The sequence below is a fragment of the Sciurus carolinensis genome, chromosome 5 (genome assembly GCF_902686445.1).
Source record: "Sciurus carolinensis chromosome 5, mSciCar1.2, whole genome shotgun sequence".
Classification (NCBI taxonomy): Eukaryota; Metazoa; Chordata; class Mammalia; order Rodentia; family Sciuridae; genus Sciurus; species Sciurus carolinensis.
Genome location: NC_062217.1, coordinates 44,983,824 through 45,006,944, shown reverse-complemented (window position 1 = coordinate 45,006,944; position 23,121 = coordinate 44,983,824). Strand labels below are relative to the sequence as shown.

The 23,121-nt window shown below is 33.4% G+C and overlaps 1 protein-coding gene across 5 annotated transcripts in view; it reads right to left on the bottom strand.

Annotated features, from left to right (window-relative positions):
- Positions 1 to 291: 291 nt before the first annotated feature.
- Positions 292 to 23,121, bottom strand: part of Ccdc122 (coiled-coil domain containing 122) — a 37,030-nt gene continuing 14,200 nt past the window's right edge. For 4 of the 5 annotated variants that reach the window (XM_047553633.1, XM_047553635.1, XM_047553637.1 and 1 more), the window contains 3 exons: positions 18,254 to 18,652; positions 17,379 to 17,495; positions 292 to 1,239 (listed from right to left, as the gene is read on the bottom strand). In XM_047553633.1, the coding sequence (XP_047409589.1) occupies positions 1,090 to 1,239; positions 17,379 to 17,495; positions 18,254 to 18,652 (666 nt within the window). In that variant the 3' untranslated portion in view covers positions 292 to 1,089. The remainder of the gene's footprint in view (positions 1,240 to 17,378; positions 17,496 to 18,253; positions 18,653 to 23,121) is intronic. The other variant, XM_047553634.1, reaches the window with a different exon arrangement.

Here is a 23,121-nt window from a genome sequence, read left to right as displayed (position 1 = left end):
GAGTCATGGACCAAAGCTGATTATGTTACAGGATAAGCCATTTGAAGTGTTAACCGTAGTAAGCCATGCTAAGCCATGATAAGACTATTAATGTCAGACATAATGAGATTATTTATATCAGGTTTTATATCAACTACACTCTTACTGAATCTAAGACACATAGAAAGGTGAGGAGAAAAAGGATTTGAAATGTCCTTTTGATGTTGCTTTGAAATAATTTAATCCTACAAGTGAATATTTAAAACAGTATCTTCAATAATTAATATTTTGTTTTTGCTTCTAAGTATTTGACTCAATGGAGTCATGAAAGGGAGCATCTTTATTTCAAAAGAACAAGTTAACATCTGATCAATTGCCATGGACATAATATTTACTTTTCTAGGAGAAAAAAAAATGTTTGTCTATACTTATTAACATTTCTTTCAAGAGCTCGCTTGTATGTTTGCCTTACATGATGTTGTAACTTTAGTCACAGTAGTAATAAAGAATTTATAGACAGAAAAATGAACAAAAAATATTATGCATTGCAAAACCCTAAAATATGTTATTTAATAAGAAAGAAAAATGATTGCTACCTTCTGGATAAAAGAGAAATCTGAGTGAAATATCTGAAGCATTAAACATATAACAACATTATTGTGAATATTAATATTTATGAGCTACTATGAAGGCAGCAGTAAAAAGCATGATCTAATAAAAAGTTTGAAAACAACCATTTTTACTATCTCAACAATTTAAATTATTGAAAATTCGATTGTTTCTCTTCTTCTAAATGTTTACTTTGTAGGGTAGTGAATACAACATTGTTAAAATGTAAGCATAATATATTATGCATGCTTGAAATATTCACACAGTTTCTTCCACTATTTTCCTGTAAGCATTACTTTTATCTATCTAGTGCTATCCATTGTATGGTTGGAAGATAATTTAACAACATATAACTGATTCAAAAAAGGGAAAATACATCTGTCATTAAGACAGGCCTCTGCCAGTGGACGCTGGTTGTTAAGCAACCAAAGGGTTTTCTTAAAATTCTGTCCCAAAATTTTTGTTGTCATGGTCTGTGTTCCACGTTGCCAGATGGCAATGTTACTCTTTCATTCCAACACATTTTCTCAGTTCAGCTGCAGTGTTTTCCAGTTGTTGAATGTTCCATTGCCATTGTCTTCTATTTGACTGAAGCTTGTTCACCTGACAATGCAAACGCTTAAGAATTGCATCATATCTCTTATGTTGTACCTGTGATAAGAACAGTACACATCAACAGGGCTTGAGAAGAATAGTCAACAGCCATAAAGGATATTTTGACTACTCTAAGAGGAAAGCATTTGATTAAAAACTATTTGTTGTAAATAATAATGATAATAAATATAAACAGTAATTGTGTGATAACTATTTATTCAATACTTATTACAAGTTAGATGCTGCACTGCAAGCTTTCTACATATAATTAAATTCTCATAACACCTTATGAGGGGGGTATTATTATCCTCATTTTTCATGAAGAAACTAAAGATCAAAGAGTCATTTGATCACACTTTCATAGCTAGCAAGTGCTGATGGTGTTTGAGAACTGAACCCAAGTAAAGCATCCTTGATGGAATACCTTCCTACTTCTCAAGGCAGTTCCTAGCATTAAATTAAACTAAATTTATTCTGAGGCTGCTTCTTTTCTCTAAACAGCACCTTAACTTAGTATATGGAATGGTTTGGATTTGGAATGTGCCTCCCTCCAAAAAAACAAAACAAAACAAAACAAAAAAACCTCATGTGCTGAAAGCCTGGTTCCCAATGCAGCAAGGTTCAGAGGTGAGGCTTTTAGGCAATGATTGGATCCTGAGGGTTCTGGCCTCATCAATGGATTAATCCATTGATAGCTGAATGGAGGTCAGACCTAGTCGAAGGAAGTAGGTTACTGGGGACATGCTCTGGAGGGGTTTATTTTCTCCCTGGCCCCCTCTCCCCTCTTTTCTTCTCCTGCCTGCCTCCTGCCCAGCAGCTTCTTGACTGCCATGAATTGAGAAGGTGTCCTCCACCATGGTTTTCTGCCATGTTTCTACAATGGAGTCAGAGGACAGTAGACAGAGACCTCTGAAACTTGAGCCAAAATAAATTTTTCCTCCTCTAAGTTGTTCTTGCCAGGTATTTTGGTCACAGTGATGAAAAACTGACTAATACAGTGTATAAACTAATAGAGAACCTAACTTAGGAGTATACTTTTGCAACAAATAGCTGAGTCTTAGACAATTACAGTCACCATGCCTCAGTCACAGGCTGCCAACAGATCATGTTCAAATAAGGTCAACCAATCAAGTTTTTCTGCACCTCACTTCCATTTTCTGTCTAGAAATGCTACCTGCTCACATTATGGAAAGGAGCTCCTGAACCTCTGCTGGTTCTGAGAGCTGCCCAATTCACAAATTGTTCTTCATACTATTGAACTGTTAAATTTAATTTGTCTAATTTTTTTCTTGCCACCAGTTAATAGAAATGATTCCATTTCCTGTATCCAGTGGTTCACTGAAATAGAACCATACATTGATCTAAAGATCTAAGAGATAATGTAGTTTGTTTATTTACTATTAAGGGAATCAGTATTTATGCCGAGCCAGACAAATGATAACACCACAAGGCAATAAAGGACAACAGAAATTGGGAAGGTTGTGGTGTACTTCCACAAAAAACTAAAAGGTCAAAGTTCCTGATTTTCAATGTTGGCTATACAAGGAACACACATATTTTGTTTCTTACAACCATAGAATCCATCCTTTAAAGTGTACAATTCAATGAGTTTTAATATGGTCACAGAGTTGAACAACCTTTGCCACAATCAATTTTAGAGCACTTTCATTATACCCTAAAGAACTGAAGTACCCATTAACAGTTTCCCCTTCGCCTACCCTCATCCTATTCACTAGGCAACCACTAATTTACTTTCTCTTTATATAAATTTGCCTACATTTCATTATAATGGAATCATACAATATGTTTTTTTTTGTGACTGAATTCTTTGACTTAGCATAATGTTTTAAGGGTTGTGGTGAGCATGTATCAGTACTTCATTTCTTTATTCTGTTAAATAATAGCCTATTATATAGTCTACCACATTTTATTTATCCACTTCATCAGTTGATGGATGCTTGATTTGTTTCCACTTTTTAGCTATTATGAATCATGTTGCAATGAACATTTACATGCAAGTGTTTTTATGGGTATGTTTTTACCTTTCTTGGGCATATGCCTAGGAGTAGAATCAGTATGTCATATGACATTATCACTTGATAATACCATATAACCAATGTATGTCATGATATGAGGTGTCCCCTGAAAAGCTCATGGTATTCAGCAATTCAGGGATGTTCAGTGGTGAAATGAGTACATTAGGAGAGGTGTAACTTAATCAGTGGATCAATCCATTTGGATGAATAATTTGAATGGATTATTAGGTGGTTAACTGTAGGCAGGTGGGATGTGGCTAGAGAAAGTAGGTCATTGGGGCATGCTCTTGGAGATTAGATTTTGTCCCTGGCTCCCCACTCTTTTTGCTTCCTAGATGCCATGAACTGAGTAGCAGTCCTCTGCCACACCCTTTTGCCATGATGTTCTGCCTCATATTAGACCCACAATACTGGAGTCCGCTGACTATGGATTGAATCTCTGAAACTGAGCCCAAAATAAACTTGTCCTCCTCTAAGTTGTTCTTGTTGGGTATTGTCACAGCATTGAAAAACTGATTGATGCATATGATAACTCCATGTTTAATCATTTGAAGAAATGCCAGAACTATTTTCCAAAATGACTCTACCATTTTACATCCCCACGAATAATGTGTGAAGGTTCCAATTTCTTCACATCTTTGTTACTATTATTTCTTTTTGGTCTTGGCTATCCTCAGGGCTGTGAAGTGATATCTCATTATAGCAAAACACCTATTTTTACATGAACCAGTACAATGAAAGAAATAAAAGACTTAAGAAAGCTCTCTATTTTATATACATTTTAGGGGTGCTCTAGCACATCAGGAAGGTGGTTTTTGGTCAGTTCAAAGAAGAATTAAGTTGTCAAAATGCTAATTCACCAAATGGATTAAAATAGCTGAGTTGACAAAACCATACTTACAGTCTAAGAGGGCTATAGGCAGCCAAGCTTCTTAGTTTCTGAGGCCTTAGGACCACGCCCCTTCTCTCTACCCTCAGGTTTTCTTCCTACCAGGACCCATATCAGGCTATTTGCTGAATCTCCTCTCTGCTTCTCTCTTTTTTTCCCAACTTCTTCCTTAGCCTAGGAGTTCTTTTCCTTGATTTTGCCATGGGTTCTTTTGACAATATAATGAAGACTATGGATTCCTTCACAGAATGTTTGTTAAATGCATAAAATAAAATATACAGAATTGCAAAGGAAACTAATTATGTTGAAATACATTTCTGCAGCAGCAACAGAGAAACCGGAAGAGAAACAATCTAAGCATTTAAAAATACTGCAGTAAAAACAAAGTGAGAATCTGTCAACTAACATTTCACATAAATTGCTATAAACTTTTATATATCATTTTAAGTTTTCAGTTTTTGTTATTTCTGAAAATTTAGATAATTTATTCCAACTGGTGAACTAGGCTTGTTGATCTATTGACTAAAAAATTAAACAACCTTAAAATATTAGAAATAAATTAGTATAATTTGAAATATATGAAATAATGGAACTATATCCAAAAGAAGTTTCAAATACATTGAATATATTCAAGAGGATATGTATCCATTGATACATATTATATCCAGTCTCTCTCTTTCTCTATGTATACATATATATAAAATCTAATAAAATATTTTAATAAAATATGGTTACCAAATAGGCTTAAATTCATGTTTATCAGATGTATTAATAGTAATAAAATAACTAAAACAAATTTTTGGTTAGTAAATTTGGTCAGCTGCAAATTGGCCCACTTCTAAAATTATCCTCCAATAATTAAGCTATGAAATTAATACACAATGGTTCAGAACAAAGATGTGCAGAGTCCCATTAGTAGAACTAGATTACTAACCATACTTAGACTTCAGGAAGGCATTAATACATCTAAAGGAAGAAAATATCTTTGGGAGGGTTTTATAAAGAGAGTATTAAAAAAATAGGCAAGTGAAGAAGGAAGCATGTTTTGGGAGTTCTATCTTGGAACTATCTGGCAAGTATAGCTTTGTTTTGGAGATTGGCAACTTGAGCACCCAGAGCCAAAGGTTAAGAACACTCACACTCAGATGACTGACACAAGTGCCATGATCACTAATCAACCTTGTGATAATGTGGCTTCCAAAGCAATATTTTCCCTACAGGAAGAAGCAGCATTGATGACTGCCTTAGGTTACCTGGTTTCCTTGAAAGATTTATTATTTTAATAAATGGGCATTTGAGTTTTATATATCAGTTACTTGTAAATGATACCAGCATCTTTCCACGATTACCTGATGGAGACACTAACAAGTTAATGTTTCTAAGTTCACAAAGCTAAAAAGCAGTTTTGACTCAGAGGTGACTCCATGAAGGCAAAAGTCACCTTATGAGCTTTCTTAGAGGCCAGTCATTTGTTGAGCCTCTACAGGTAGCATTCTGATTTTGATATGTGTCTTAAAATTAAAACTTGATTACCATTAATGAGCTAAGGATGTAGTGGTTCTATAGAGAAAAAAGCTTTATGGGGACTGGGGTTGTAGCTCAGTGGTAGAAGGCTTGCTTGCCTAGCACATGTGAGGCATTGGGTTTGATCCTCAGCATCACATATAAATAAATAGGGGGGAAAAAAGGTATATGTCCATCTACAATTAAAAAAAAAATTTTAAAAAAAGCTTTTTGACCCTAGAACATGATTACTTTTACTTAGTTATTATTGCCACCCAAGCAAAAATAAAACCAATAAAAATATGTGTGGTACTCACAAATCACACTGAAAAAAAGTGAACAAGGACCTATATAATAAGAATAATACCCTGATCTCATTTCCTACTAATTTTGTCTTCATTTGCTTTACTCTGGACACCCCGTGTTTCTATTCCTTGAGCCTAGGCATGTTCCTATTTTAAATCTTTGCACTTGCATTTCCTTTTGCCTAGAAAGTTCTTCCTTAGATATTTATATAGCTATCTCCTTCACATATTTCAGGGTGTTCCCCAAAAGAGACTGTCTCCATTGTTTTGTTCTTAATCCTATTCTTACCTAACATGCTGTGTACATCTTGTTTTTGCCTGTCTCTCCAATTATAATGCAATTTCCATGAGAAACAGATTTTTATTCATTTATTTTTTCACTACTCTATCATCAGAATCTAAGAGAGTAATTGACATGTGATAAGAACTCAACACATGTGTTGAATGAACTAATGAATAAATGAATAAAACAAGGCAGTTCTTGTAAACCAAGAATTACACTACATTAAGACCTACAAGTTAATTGAATTGTTGCCCTATCTTCAGCAGAATGTTATGTGAAATATATGGCTAACGTCTATATTGTTCAGAATTTCTCCATATATGTAGCACACAGTATCATTATTTACAATGGAGAAAATACTGTACTTTAAACTCTTGTAGCTCATTTGCTATATCATTCAACATCTCTGCCTCAGAAGTCAAATCAAAAAAGGACAACTAAATGTTTTTATGGGGATATAAACACAGAGATGTTTAAGTGTGAAGTTCAATGATTTCTTATAAATTTAAACACCCATAATGTGTGTATCCGTAGCTCATTGTTGTATAATATATATAGCATATATAGTATTCCATTTGTGAATATACCACAATTTATTTATTCAGTCTCCTTTTTAGGAGCATTTTGAATGTTTCTATTTGAGAGCTATTAAGAATAAAGCTGCTAGAAGACCACAAAAAAAGTTTAAGGTATGTTTTCATTTTTTTCTTAAGAAAACATCTAGAAGGGGAATCACTGCAATGTAATGTAGATACATGCTAACTTTTTAATATTTAAGTATAATTCTTAATTTTTACTAACTTTGCTTATTAGTTTCTAATAGTCATTTTGCAGATTCTTTAAGATTTTCTTCGTAATCCATTATGGTATCTGTGAATAATGACATTTTACTTCTCTTATTCCAGTCTTCATGACTTTATAATTTTTCTTGCCTTGTAACACTGATTAGGACTCCAGTATAATGTTAAATAGGTGAGGTGAGAAAGATTCCTTCTATTCTTAATTTTCTGAGAGTCATTACTATAAATGAGTTGAATTTTGATTATTGCTATTTCTGAAACTAAGTTGATTATATCTCTTTTAACTCTGTCATGAGTATGTAGTAAATTACAGTGTTTGATTTTGAAAGTTGAACCATCCTTGCATTCCTGGGATACTTCCAGTTTTGTTATAATATATTAGTCTTTTTACATATTGATAACTCAATTTGCAGAATTTTGTTAGGGATTTTTGCCTATGTACATGAGGGACATTGGTCTATAATTTCCTTTCTAGTAAGGTTCCTGTTATTTTTTTTGTATAAAGTTTATTCTGAGTTAGGAAAAACTCCATCTTCCATTTTCTGCAAGAGTTCATATAAGTTGAGTATTTTTTCTTCCTTAAATGTATGACTAGAATTCACCAGTGAAGTAGTGTCAGTCTGGAGTTTTCCATAATGGGTGGGTTTTAATTTATGAATTAAATTTCATTGATTCCTACCTCACACCATTTATAAAACTTAATTTGAAGTAGATCATAGGTGTAAACATAAAAGCAATTTCTTCTTATGTTAGGGTATGTGGTTTTATTCCCAAGGAATTTGTTTCATTTAAGTTGTCATGTTTATTGACAAAGTTGATCAGAATAGGTTTTTGCCTGTATATTTTGAAGCTCTATTTTTCTGTTTACTTTGAGTTAATGAAGTATTTTTTATTGTTCTACCTGATTTATTCCTTTATCTGTTTTACTATATCTATACCCATGTATGTTTTTAAAAATAAGTTGCACAATTTACAATAGCTGAGATATGGAATCAACATAAATATCCATCATTGTATGAACTGATAAAGAAAATTGGTGAATTGGCCAACTTCATATATATCCAATTAAGTTCTATTCTGCCACAAAAAGGACAAAATCCTGTCATTTGCAACCACGTGGATGAATCCAAAGGACATTAAGTGAAATGAACCAGGCATAGAGAGACAAATATATGATCTCCCTTGTGGAATCTGAAAGAATTATCTTGTAGAATTTGAGAGTACAATAGTGGGGTGACTGGAGGTTGGGTAGGGGAAGGTTAGTCAGTGTGTATAACATTATAGTTAGGAGGAATAAGTTCTGGGTTCTATCACATAGTAAGAGTAGGATGACTATAGTTAACAATATATACTGTTTAAAAATAGCTAGAAGAGAGTTTTGAATGTTCTCATCATGAATAAATGTTAAATGTGTAATCACCATGATTTGATCATTAAAAATATATGCACGAAATAAAACATCATTTTGTGTCCTATAAATAGTTGTAATTATGTTGTGTCAATTAAAAGTAAAAATAAAACAAAAAAGTCATTTTAAAAAGTCACTATAGGAATTTTAATGTGAACACTTAACATATCATAATCTGTCTTTAATGAAAATTATATCAGTTCATATAAATGTAAGAACTCCATAATGAAAAGATATTGAGATGTAGCTTACTGTATGTATGTTATAAAACCCAAAATACATTATTGTTTTGAAGTGTCTATTGACTTTTAAATAATTCAAGGAAAGAAAAATACTCATTTTGATGTATTATTTCTATTTTTTCTTTTATCTGATTAAAATCTCTCTTTTTACACATGATATCCACCTTTACCTGTAGAATATATTTTCGGTCTTTATCTAACAATTTCTAGGTCAAATAGTGCTCTAGTGGTTATTTAATTATTTTCTTAGCTATGGGTAATATATTTCAGTTTCTTCACATATCTAGTACTATTGTATTACTAATTGAACCTTGTATATAACCAGAGTTGTAAATGCTGGATTTTGTTATTTTTCTCTGAAAGTGGTGTGTTTTGTTCTAACAGTTAAATTACTGGTGGATCATCCTGAACTTTGAGACTTTTTAAACACTTAGAGTGTCTTTATTTGAATTTGTCCTTAGATCTAGCCCTTATCATTAGTCCAGTTATTGTCTTAGATTTTAGTTCTGGATGTGGTCTTTATTTCTAAGGTTTGCAGAAGTGGGAAACAGGCAGATTCTGTAGTGGGCACATGCTAAAATCTCTCCTCAGCTCATCAGCATCCTATTGTTTCCTAACTATGTTCCTTGAAGTTTTATCCCCCATGCACATGCAGTTCAAGTTACAGGCAAGGATTTGAAGGGAATTAATATGGCGATTTGAGGTTCCCAATAGTGTCAATTTTGATATTTATCCAATTCCATGAGGAAGGACTAAGAAACCATAAAACAGTATAAAATTAATTCAAATGTAAGGTATTATTTTTGTTTTCATTAAGAGAAAGTATTAACTCATTGACTCCAAAATGTCAATTCAGCAAACATAGTAAGTATTCAGATATTATTTCAGAGTTATCATAAGTGGTATTATTGCTGCTCAATGTAAGTTTTTATAGGTATTCCATGTCTGGGATGTTGTAATGAAATGGTTTAAGTAACAGAAAGAGCTTGGACCATATGACTATTATGACTATAATTCTAATTTTTGGTGAAAAGGGTGTGTACACTTTGGTATCACTCAACATTAATAATGAGAAACTAACTCTTAATAATGAAAAACTGAAAACTGTTTAAATGTTCATCAGTGGTAGTATGGTTATATAAATTAAGCTAAACTATACTGTGGATTATTTTTTTATTGTTTGTTCTATTGAGTTATACAGAATGCATTTTGATTCATGGTACACAAATGGAGTACAGCTTTTCATTTCTCTGGTTGTACATGATGTAGAGTCACACCATTCGTGTAATCATACATGTACACAGGGTAATGTTTGTCTCATTACACCATCTTTCTTTTTTCCTCCCCCCTCCCCTCCCCTCATTTTCCTCTATTCAATTCAGAGTTCCTCAATTCTTCCCTTACCCACTGCTTGATAAATACTCCCCCGCACCCTATTATGAATCAGCATCCACTTATCAGAGAAAACATTTGGCCTTTGGTTTTTTTGGATAGGTGTATCTCACTTAGCGTGATAATTTCCGACTCCATCCATTTACCTGCAAATGCCATAATTTCATTCTTCTTTATGGCTGAGTAATATTCCATTGTGTATATATATCACAGTTTCTTTATCCATTCATCTATTGAAGGGCATCTAGTTTGGTTCTATGATCTAGCTATTGTGAATTGAGCTGCTATAAACATTGATGTGTCTGTGTCACTGTAGTATGCTGATTTTAAGTCCTTTGCATATAGGACAAGGAGTAGGGTATCTGGTTCAAATGGTGGTTCCATTTCAAGTTTTCTAAGGAGCCTCCATACTGCTTTCCAGAGTGACTGTACCAATTTTCAATCTATGGATTATTTTGTAACAGTTAAAAAGAGTATAGTGGGTCAATATGTACTACTAGAAAAAAATCTACAAGAGAAATTCTTAAGTATATCAGTGGCAAACATATATAGGTACATTTATATAATCTCCTACCTATAGGGGCATGGGGTGGTGGTGGTGTGGTAGTTTATATGTGTGTGTGTAGCACTAATAAGAGGGGAGGGTGATGAAAAAAAGACTAATGGGATAGGAAGTGGTTTTGAAGGAACTATAGCCTTACCTTTAATATTTTAATTTTTATCAAGGAGAAGGTCTTCCTAGATATAAAAAATATTTTAAATAAACTTGGAAGAAACAGAATCCAAACAGACTTGAATTCGTATCTTGCTCTGTCACTTATCTTTAGCTGTATAACTTTGTATGCATTATATAATTTTCTGAAATTCTGTAAGATATGTTATGAGGATTTAAATGAGTTAGCTATATAAAGTGCTTGATAGATACCACAACTCAAATAATAATACTTACCATTTGTTCTTCTACTTGCTACAAAACAGAATAATTTGTTACCATGTTATCTGGCTATCTACTTGAACAATTCTTATGGTGCCTTTAGGTCACCTTTTCCCCCTTGTTTCTCTGGGGTTTTCTCATAGGACTGGCTTCTAGCTATGTAATCATTCTGCAGCTGACATCAGTACATGAATGCATTAGTCAGTTGTACAGCTACATGTTGTATTGTATCAAGTTATACAAGCTTTGTTCATGACCTGTAGTAGCTCTGAAAATGCATCACTTTTTTCCCCCTATCCTTTCAAAATTTGAGATCAGATTTGTACAAAATTTAGGCAAGAGTAAACCATTAATGCTTTGCACAATGTCTGTTATCACAAAATACTGCTTGCAGCACTCATCATTTGCTAAAAATGTCTGAACTGCTCCAGTCTCCTCCTGGATTTGGCAAATAACACTTTCCTTTTCTTTTTTTTTTTTTTTTAACTTTGAACTAAAAATCACTGATTGTTGCATAATACTTTGTATTTGAATCTTTGTATACTTTGTATTTTTGCTTTCCCAATTTTTCCCTCAATGACTCATAGCTTATCTTTATTCTCCTCTCTTATCTTCAGTTCCCTTCTTCCAAAATATATAAAGACAGACAATGGACAGGAGAATAAAATGATATTTGGGGATAAATATTTGGAAATACTTTTTTCATTCAGTGACCTAGAAATACTAAAAATATTTATTTGACAGAAAAAAAACCCACTAAAATCTAAAAAACATTTTCATTTTTTTCTGAACCAAAAATATAAAAGAAATATTACCATAAAAACTAAAATATGCAATGCACAAAAAATGCATTTGAAAGCATTAAAAATTAGAGCAAAAGAATGTCATAATCCAGGCAAAAGATGACCTTTGAACTTTATACCAAGGCAGTCTGAAAAGATATTCAGAAGGGATAGAAAAAAAGATTCAAAAGAAGAAATAAGTAATAAAAATCTTCTGGTATTTGAATTTATCCTCTTTTTATAAAAAAAATGGTTGTTATGAGAAGTAGGTTACTCAAATCAATGACCAATTCACATCAGGCAGTTATTAAAATTATTGAAAAAATACAGTGTTCTCAAGACAATAATGTGACTATATTTGTCCTTCAGTTTCATAAATTTTTATAGAGAATCTTTACTTCTTTAAATTTTCATTTTTGGCTCTAACACTGTGATGAAATTGAGGACTGCTTTTAAATGTTTTAGAAGTAATAGAACTAAAATTAAAAAGCATAAATGAATCTTAAGAGAGGTGTCCCTATTATTAATGTTTAAAATGTTATTAAATTTCAGGACTAGAAGTTCTATGATAAAAGCATTTAAAAGCAGAAGTCTTAACTTCACTGACAGTTCTCAAGATCTAACATCAGTGGCCACTTACCTCACACTATATCATTTAAAATACTAATTTACATTACCGCTTCTGGCAAAATAGAGATGTATTTCATGTACCTATTCTTCCTGATAAGTATAAAACAAACATCAGAAGCTTCTGAAAGTTGAAGAGAAGAAAGCAAACTGCCTAGGGATTTCAGGACAAAAGGAATAATATGGGTTTTTCCTATATATCCCAGAGAAGATTCTGGAAATGCCAATAAAAGCAGATAATGAAAGTCCCAAGGAAAGCCTGCTTTCTCTAGCCAAAAGATGAGGAAAATGGTAGCCTAGTTAGACAGAAAATTTTTAGGCAGAAACTCCTTAAAGTCAAATACCACAGGAAGGAAAAAAACCCTCTGGCATTTCTATCATCCACACTGGTAAAGACTCAGTGGAATGTCTAAACAACTATCACTGCTAGCTATAACAATGTTCCCAAATTCTGATTCTGGGGTGGAACTGGAGGGCTAATTGGGGAGTCATGAGTTTCAACACCCTCTGGGCAATAGCAAGCCACATCTGGTACTCAGCAGAACTCATCTAAAGATCCTGGGCTTCTGCCCTCATCAAGTAGTAATAATTCCTTTCCTTGCTTGAGTAATGTCAGAGGAGACCCAGTAGAGTCTGAACTTTCATCACTACTCAGTAGTAAAAAGACCATTTCCAGTGTGGTGGAGACTATTTGGGGAATGAGCAGAGGCCTAGAGGCCAGCCAACAGCCCAACTCCAGCAGTAAAAAGCCCTTCCCCTTCTGTGGGTGTCAACAGACACTGATAGGAGGATCTGGACTTAATTACTACCAGGAGTAATGAAGATCCAGAATCTTGAAACATAATATTCAACATGTCCAGATTTAAATAGAAAACCACTCATTCATACCAAAATCCATGAAGATCTCAAACTGACTAAGAAATGACAACATGCACTAACCCCAGAATAACACAGAAGTTACAATTTTCTGATGATCATTTTAGAGCTATCATCGTAAAAACGCTTCAACATACAATTACATGCCTCAAAAATACAGAAAAAAAGAAAGTCTTGGCAGAGGAATAGAAAATAAAAGACCAAAATAAAAATTGAAGAACTAAAGATAAAATAACCAAAATGAAAAATTTTCATGGATTTCAACAATAGCTGGAGGTAACGGAATTTAATAAACTAGAAGAAAAAGCACTGAAAGCACTCAGTTTGAGAAATAGAGAATAGATTGAAAAAGGGAAAGGAACAGAGCCTCAAGGGCCCATGAAACTATAACAAAAGATCTAACTTTTGTGTCATTCAAGTCCTGCAAGGAGAGGGCAAAAAGAAGCTGAAAAAGTGTTCATATAAATAATCGATTAAAAATCCCAAATTTGGCAAAAGGCATAAATTTTCAGAATCCAAAAGGTGAGAGAGCCACCACTAGATAAATTTAAATAAATCTATGTTTGAACATGTCATAGTAAAATTTATGAAAATCAGAGACAAGAAAATCTTGAAGAAACAAAACCAAACACTGGTGTAGGGGAAATGTCTACTGACAGGATATTTCTCATCAGAAATCATGAAAGTCAGAAGGGTTCCTGTAGTGCACTATTTTTCAACTACAGAAAGAACTGTTAACCCACAATTCTATATCCTATATATAGCAGGAACATTCTTCAGGAAAGAAGGGGAAACCAAGACATTCTCAGACAAAAAAATAAATTAAAAAAAAGAATTTGTCACCAGCAGACCTACCCTAGGAGAATGAATTAAGAAATTTTCTAATGAGAGAGGAAATTATAAAAGAAGGAATCTTAGAATATCAGGAAGGGAAAAGAAGCAGCATGGAGCAAACTAAGGCATAAAACAGGGACAGATGGAGAAGTCATAGTGAAAATAATGGGTTTCTTTCTGAGGTGAAGAAAATTTTTAAAATTAATATTAATGATGGTTACATGGATCTGTAAATATATCAAAGCCACTGGAAAATACTTTGAATGGTGAATGGTATGTGAGTTATTTTTCAGTAAATCTGTTTTCAAAAATTGGCTGATGAAATTGAAGTTGCCTATGAAAGGGGCACAAAACAAATTTCTGAACATGCTGGGAAAGTTCTATGGATCTAGATGATGGTAACACAGATGTATATTTACATTAATCAAAATTAAAATCAAGTCAAACAAACTGGAAGTCCATATGTAGTAAAATGAAATTTAACCCCTATCTTTCACCTTGCACAAAACTCAACTCAAAAGTGGATCAAAGACCTAAGTATTAGACCAGAAACACTGCACCTACTAGAAGAAAATGTAGGTCCAACACTCCAAAATGTCATCTTAGAAACTGACTTTCTTAACAAGACTCCTAAAGCACAAGAAGTAAAATTTAAAAAACCAATACATGGGATGGTATCATACTGAAAAAGCTTCTTCACAGCAAAGGAAACAATCAAAAGAGTGAAAAGAAAGCCTACAGAATGGGAGAAAATCTTTGCCACTTACACCTCAGATAAGGCGTTAATTTCCAAGATAGACAAAGAACTAAAAAAGCTTAACACCAAAACAACAACAAAAGCAACAACCACAAAACCACCCAAATAATCCAATCAGTAAATAGGCAAAGGAAAATTTAAAAATACACAAGTAATTAAAAAAATCAAAGATTCAAAGCATGGCAATGCCATAAGCTTTTATTATTAACCAAACCATCAGAGTTATAATAAAATATAGTATTTATATAATTTTTAAAAAAGTGTAAGAAAAAATGTTCAACATCTCTAGCAATTAGAGAAATGCAAACTAAAACTACACTGAGATTTCACCTCACTCCAACCAGAATGGCAATTATCGAGAACACAAGTCACAATAAATGTTGGCAGGATGTGGGGAAAAGGGTACACTCATACATTGTTGGTGGGACTACAAATTAGTGCAACCACTCTGGAAAGCAGTATGAAGATTCCTCAAAAAACTAGGCATGGAACCACTATTTAATCCAGTTATCCACTCTCCATTTTATACCCAAAGGAGTTAAAATGCGCATACTACAATGACACAGTTACTTTAATGTTTATAGCAGCACAATTCACTATACTTAAGCTATGGAACCAACTTAGATGACCATTAACAGATGAATAGATAAAAAAAAAATTGTGGTAATATTATTGGAATGAAATGGAATATTATTCAGCAATAAAGAATTACTTTATGACATTCACCAGTAAATGGATAGATCTGGAGACTATCATGCTAAGTGAAATAAACCAACTCCCCAACACCAAAGGTTGAATGTTCTCTCTGATATGTGGATGCCAATCCACAATAAGGGGTTGGGGAAAACACAAGTTCAGTGGATTAGACAAAGGGGAATGAAGGGAAGGGAGGGGAATGGGAATGGGAAAGACAGTGGAATGAATCTCACATAATTTTCCTGTGTACATGTATGAACACACCATAGTGAATTTCATCATCTTGTACATCCACAAGACTGGGATCCTAATTAGAATAAGATATATTCCAAGTTTGTATAAATATATCAGAATGAATTCTATTGTTATGTATAACTAAAAAGAACATAAAAATAAAAAAAAAGTCAAACATTTATAATTTGTGTCCTTATGACAATTGTGCCTTGATAAAACATGTCAGCATAAGAAAATTTCCAGGTAATCTCAAATTTCTTTCCAAAATGCTTTTAACAATGTATACTCACACTAATAGTGTTTTAAAATTCAGGTGTTCTACATCTTACCAGCTTCAATACTGATAATTTAGTGGCTAAATATGGGAACTTGTTGTATTTTTGAATCTTCAATCTCTTATTATTAATGGGATTGGTCATATTTTCCATTATTTTTGGATATTTGTGTTTCAAAAAATAATTCTTGCCATATTATTTATCCATTGCTTAGCTGGTTTGACAGTTTCTTTTTCTTATCATTTTATATGTGTTAGAAATATATTCGAGTTGAGTCTTGTCTTCTCTATTGTTAAGGTGTATTTCCTCAATCTAAAATCTCATGATATATTTGAAGTGAAAGTATTTAATCTTAGAGTTTGTATGTTTGTCTTTTAAAAGAAATGCTTCTTTCTGACACAGATAATTAAGTTTTCCCCTATATTTATTTAATATTCTTTAGAAAAGAAAGTATTATGATGTTGAAATCCAATTTTATTTTAACATTCGCATTATTTTTTCTAGATAGCCTTTTGTATATTCCATTTATACATGAGTTATTTTTAAATTTTTTTGTTTCATTAATCATTTTTTTCTTTTTCTGCCATCTATACACTATCTTACTATTTATAGTGTTAAAATAAATCTTGATGTCTAGAAGGGTGAAAAATAAAATAAAACCAAAAACCAACCAAACAAACAAAAACCTGACTTAAATTTCTAGTAAGCCATAAAATAAAATCATGGGTATTTGTTTATAGAGAATATGTAAAGGTGAGGATTTTATCTTTAATACCTCAGGTGTTTTTTTTTATTGCGTCAAATTAATCATAATCAAGTGAAAATATGTATCTTCTTATTTTCCATATTAATGCTGTAATGATGGAAATTATTTTACTATTAAAAGCATATTCTTTTCCATATTTGTTCCCCATTCACATAAACAATAATTGACTATAAAAGTCTGCAGGTGGTACCACACTACTTGATGAGAATTTAGTCTCATTTTTGATTTTGCACACTGTCTTTTTAAATTTGGCTCTTGATAATTACAAACATGCAATCAGAGAGATTTAGAATAAGGATGATTTCATTGTCTTCCACTTTATTTTGAGGAGATCTGATGTCTAGGAATTGTCATCTACTGTTGTTTGAATGTATTCACGTATCTGAACATCTTTGAATGAGGGGGTCTATCTATCTATTAATAATATCATTTATATTCTGAATTTTATGATTATTTTGCTCTCTAGTTGTTTTGATAAGAGTAAACTATGGAAATATGAATATAGTATAAGCTTAAGAAATGATCTTATAAAACATTGAAATCTCAATAAGACTTACCTCTATATCTTTTCTTAATTTTTCATGTCTCTTCTTTTCTTCCTCAAGAAAACAAGTTTTTTCAATGATAGACTCTTTTACAGTTATAATTTTATTCTTTAGCTTTGAAATATCTTCCTATATATTAATTAAATTTAAAATATACAAGTCAGAAAGGAATGGTCAATATAAATCCACAATGCTTAGTGTTGCCATAATTTAAGAAAACTAGATAAATTAAATTTTAATTTTGATACATAGGATTAGAATACTACTTCTATAGGTATACTGGATAAATGACTGCTATTCAAACAAAGCTACCTTAGTTTGAAAACTCAGAACTAAAAACAAATTAAAATAAGACAAAGGAAAGTGGTATTTATAGTGGCATCTGCCTAACAACAATGCAAAGGATGCTTAATTGTCTAGCAAGAAATGGCATTTTTAAGTTTGTACTTTTTATGGTCTTCAAAGAATAGTGAGAGAAATACAAAGATGCTTAAGGTGCAATTATTAATTCAGATTGTTTGCAGAACAGCATTAATCACACTAAATTGATTTGAATTGGTCTGGATGCATTAGCATAGAAACTAAAGCCTCAACCTTTTTCTGAATTATGCTTTCTGCAACAAATGGATTAATTGTTCACTGTGATTTTGTTTGACCATATATTTTTAGAAAAGCACAGTGAATTTGTAAATATTTCCTTTGTGCATTTGTACATTTGAGATACTTGTTATATAACTCATGTACTTATCCAAGTTTTTAAAAATTGTGAAGTTTCTGAATGTAGTAGAATAGATATGGACGTATTATTAACTTAATGAAAATTTATTATTTAATATATACTTATAAAAAGAATAATAGAAAAAGTTTTGATAAGTAATAATTCAAACCTGTACTTGTGTTATTTGGTTCCCTCCTGGATTTTGGAGATCTTGCATCAGTTCCTCTTTCATTGTCTTTAGTTTTTTAACTAGATCTCGTTTTTCACAGAGTTCAATCATAAATGACCATTTGCTTTCTATCTGTCCCAAACTATCTTTATGTGCTTTCATTTTTGCATAATAAGTCTTGTATTTTATCATATGTTCCTCAAAATCTTGTTGGGCTGCTTCTATATCAAACTTAAGCTTCACATTTTCTGTATATAAGGACTTGATTTGAGATTCCAGGCTTTCACATTGAAGTTTGGAATCCTTTATGGCAGCATCCTCCTGATAAATTTGCCTCTCTGTTTCTTTAGTTTCTGCAGAGACATCTGCTATTTGTTTTTCAAGCTCATGAAGTTCATTCTGTAATATATTTCAACATTATCATTATTAATTCATGGTATTCAGCATGAGAGGAAAGTAATTGTTTTGATCCATAATGCATGCAGGAAAATCACTTAACATAAAAATATACATTTATCAGAAATAGAAAAAAACTGATGCATAATAGAAGGAAATAAGCAATAATGTAACAATTGTTTTATTACCTCAGAAAGGTCCCAGAGTTACATATTTCTTACTTTTTAATATTCATCTCATTCTAAACACTAAAATTTTATCATTTTATTTTAACATTTTATGTGTAAAAATATTCAAATCATTTAACTATTTAATTAATTAATTGATTAATTATTAATTATTTTGGGGGGGTATCAGGGATTGAACTCAGGGACACTCAACCACTGAGCCACATCCCAGTCCTATTTTGTACTTTATTTACAGGCAGGGTCTCACTGAGTTGTTTAGCGCCTTGCTTTTGCTGAGGCTGGCTTTGAATTCATGATCCTCCCCCCTCAGCCTCCCAAGTTGCTGGGAGTACAGTCTTGTGTCACCAAAAGTGGCATATATTTAAATATTATATTTATGTGTGTCAAGGAAGACAATATAATAAAAATGATAAAACCCTGGCTTAAAAATTAAGACATAGGTCCTGCAAAACTTACTGCTGTTCACTAGTTTGTGTGATCATGCAAAACACAATTACCCATCTTGCCTTGCTTTCTTCATTTATAAAATGAGTATAAAGGTATCTACTTTACCTCTCTAGGGCATTTGGCATGGCTAACTGTTGCCTGCTTAAAAGGAGTATTCCTCGTATCCATACCACTACCCTTCTCTGGTTCTCCTTAGCTATCTCTGAGCATGTCTCCTTAATCTCAGTGATTTCTTCAAATATAGGTCTTCCTCAGAGTTCAGTAATTCATCATTTCCTCTTCTCACTCTCTACATAACCCTTGGGTTATCTTGTTCATATTTATATTTGCAGCTATGCATCTACTGATGACTCACAGAATAAAAGTGACTGTTGAGGGACTGGGGTTGTAGCTCAGTGGTAGAGCACTTGCCTACCATGTGTGAGGCACTGGGTTCAATCCTAAGCACCACAAAAAAAAAAAAAAAAATTAATTAAAAAATAAAAGTAAAGGCATTGTGTCCATATACAACTAAGAAAAATATATTTAAAAAATGACTGTTGAATTCTATATCCAGATGCCACTGGCCATCTCAAATTCATCATGTGCAAAAAGACTAATTCTTCCTCCCTCCCTAGCCTATTTTCCCCTTGTATTAGTTATCTATTGCCAGAACCACAAAACCTCAGTGACAGAACAATAAATAGGTGTTTGTTACTGACATTACTGGGAAAAGAAGGAATTGGCTGGGTGATTCACATGGTTGGAAGCTGTGGGGATTGGCTAGGTGGTTCCACACAAATCTCAAACACCTGAGTTGTGTGTGTGTGTGTGTGTGTGTGTGTGTGTGTGTGTGTGTGTTGCTGGGGATCAAATTCAGGGTTTTGCATGCTCGGCAAGTGCTCTGCCACTGAGTCACATTCTTGCCCCTGGGCTGATTTTCAAAACTGCTTTTAGGCAGAAACCTTTAAGTCCTCTTACACAGGAAACATTCATTTAGTTCCTTCTCTTGGCATTTTTGAAAAAGGAAAGAACCATATTGTTCCATGTGAAATTAGTCACAGAGTTTTGGATCCAGTTTCCCATGTAAAAGGTAAAAAGTGGGGAGGAAGTGTGTGAGTACTACAGCCCTCCACAGTTGTCATTATTATCCCCATTGTACAGATAATGAAACTGAGGTTCTGAGATGTTGAATAACAAAGGTAATTCATCATTTGACCAATAAGTGTCAAATCTTGGTTTTGAATTTAGGAATGCTACTCCTGCAGTTTGTAATTTTTATTTTTCTCTACTAGATCAGTGTATATAGGTGTACTGTGTCTTTTAAAAATATAGGTACATCTGAAATTTAAATATTTATATATTTAATAAAGAAAAAGAAATGTCTGCGGTTTGACTTGCTGTAAGACAATTTAGACTGGCTTTAAACTAGGCTGGCAGGGGTATCTTGATTTTACTTCATGTGTCCCGTATGCTCTAGTAGGACATACCAGGTATGTCTTTCTCATGATGATAGCAGATGCAGAAGAGTCAAAGCTCAACTATTTAAGAGCTTTTTAAAAGCTTTTGCTGGAATCATATCTGCTAATACCCCAGCAAGTCACATGATCAAAATCAGAGACATGGGGTGAAAGTATGTCCACCCATGATGGGAAAGCATTGTAATCATGTGAGGAAGGGTGTGGATATATTAAGGGATTAAAAATTGGTACAAAAATGCAAATTAACATAATCCTGTATTCCCCAAAGTACTTTGAGATACATCCTTAATTATTCCATTTCTTTGTAGCTAACTGTTCATTAAATTCTATAGATCCTCCCATCATCCTTCATTCTTTTTTCTATCTAGATGGTCATTCTCTTTAAATACATTTTTAAGTTTGGGAGGAAGGCATTGTATTAAAAAGGAGAATCGACTTTCAGGTTTTGGTGGGAAGTAGGTTGTGGGATAAGGGACAGGGAAAAGTTAAGAATGATTTTTTGGCTTTTGGGTATACAGGTGGAAAATGGTGCAGTGTATTGGAATCAGAAGGATCAGGGAGGGAACATGTTTGGTGTGTGTTGTGGTTTTTATATTAGGTGTTCCCTAAAAGCTCCTGTGTTAGTGCAGGAATGTTCTAAGGTAAAATGATTGGATTGTGAGAGCTTTAACCTTCTAATCAGTCCATCCTGTGTGAATGGACTGAATGGTAGACTATAGGCAGGTGGGGCTTGGCTGGAGGAGGTAGGTCACTGAGGTAGGTACTGGGAGGTGCCCTGGAAGTGTTCACCTTCCCTGTAACTCCTTTCCCACTTCCCTCTCTCTACTTCTTTGCCTCCATGTTTTCCACCATCCCCTTCCATTATTGATGTGGTGCCTCACCTTGGGCCCAAGACAATGGACTAAACCTCTGAGACGGTGGGGAAAATAAACTTTTCCTCCTCTAAACTGTTCTTGTTGAGTATGTTGGTCACAACAATGAAGACTAACACAGTGTGTAAAATATATCTAGCTGAGGTGTCTATTAGACACCCAAACAGAAATGTTGAGTGGGCATTTTAAATATTAGCACTGAAGACAAAAATTCAGGTTCACCAGCATATTGTATTTTTCAGTGTACTTACCTTTTTTGTCTCTGTCAGGAAAAGAACTGAAGAACTTTGCCTTTTAAATACAATGTACCACATTTAAAAAAAGACCCCTGCTGGGTCTTTGTCACAATTCAGCTTTATTATTATTCTCCGAACAGTCCTCCCTGATTCAACATCTAAATTAGCCACCCTTTTCCTTCCCCCAGTTACTCTCTAGACATTACCCTGTTTTATTTTATTTGTAACCCATCAATCTCTGAAATTATACCTGAAAAAAAAAATCTTCTTTATTGTTTACCTCCCCTAACTATAAAGTAGCTCTATGGCTGCAGGAATCTTTTCTGTCTTCATCACCACGTTCCCAATGCTTAAGATAGTACTTGCATGAAGTAGGTACTCAGTAAATGTTTATTAAATGAGTGATACACGTAGAATGGTCAGGAAAGGGATAGATATTCTGTCAGTTACTTTAGGATGTCGACTCTATTGATCAATATAGGGAGAGAAGAACACTACTTTGGTCATCTTCTCTTTTCTTAACTAATGTAATAGGCTGTTAAATTTTACTACTGGCTTTAATATCTTTTCCCTTCAATTCATTTCCATCGATACATTACTATCACTACTTTTCCCTCTTCTTCCTCCTCTTAATCAGTGTCTTCTTTTTCACCCTTCTCCTACTCCTCTTTTTCTTCCTCTTCTCCCATTTCTCACTCTCCCCCTTCTTCTCTCTTTTCTTTTCTTTTCAGCTTTTTGAGGTAAAATAGATGTAAAGAATGTGCACATATTTCAACTCTGCAATTTGATGAGTTTTGACATTTTTTATGTTCACAAAGTTGTCACAATTAAGATAATAAACATATCCATTACCCACAAATATTTTCTCCCTTTTATTTATTTTCCTTTCTCCTTCCTTCCTTCCTTCCTTCCTTCCTTCCTTCCTTCCTTCCTTCCTTCTTCCTTCCTTCCTTGGCACAAGGATATTCAATTGTTCCTCTACTATCTGATGAAAAAATTCTTCTTTTTTTTGGAATGAGGTAACTTTCAATGGACCTCTAGAAAGCTTCAGGATGGGGATTGGCTGTCAGAAAGGCTGAGACTTGATTGAAGTCCTGGACTTTCAGTCCTATCTACACTGCCCCAACCTCCTGGGAGAGGAGAACGGCTAGAAGTTGAGCTAATAATCAACCATGCTTACTTGATGCAACCTCCATAAAAAACTCTTAGATGATGAATTTTGGAGACCTTCCAGGTTGGTGAACACATCCAGGTTTTGGGAAGGTGGTG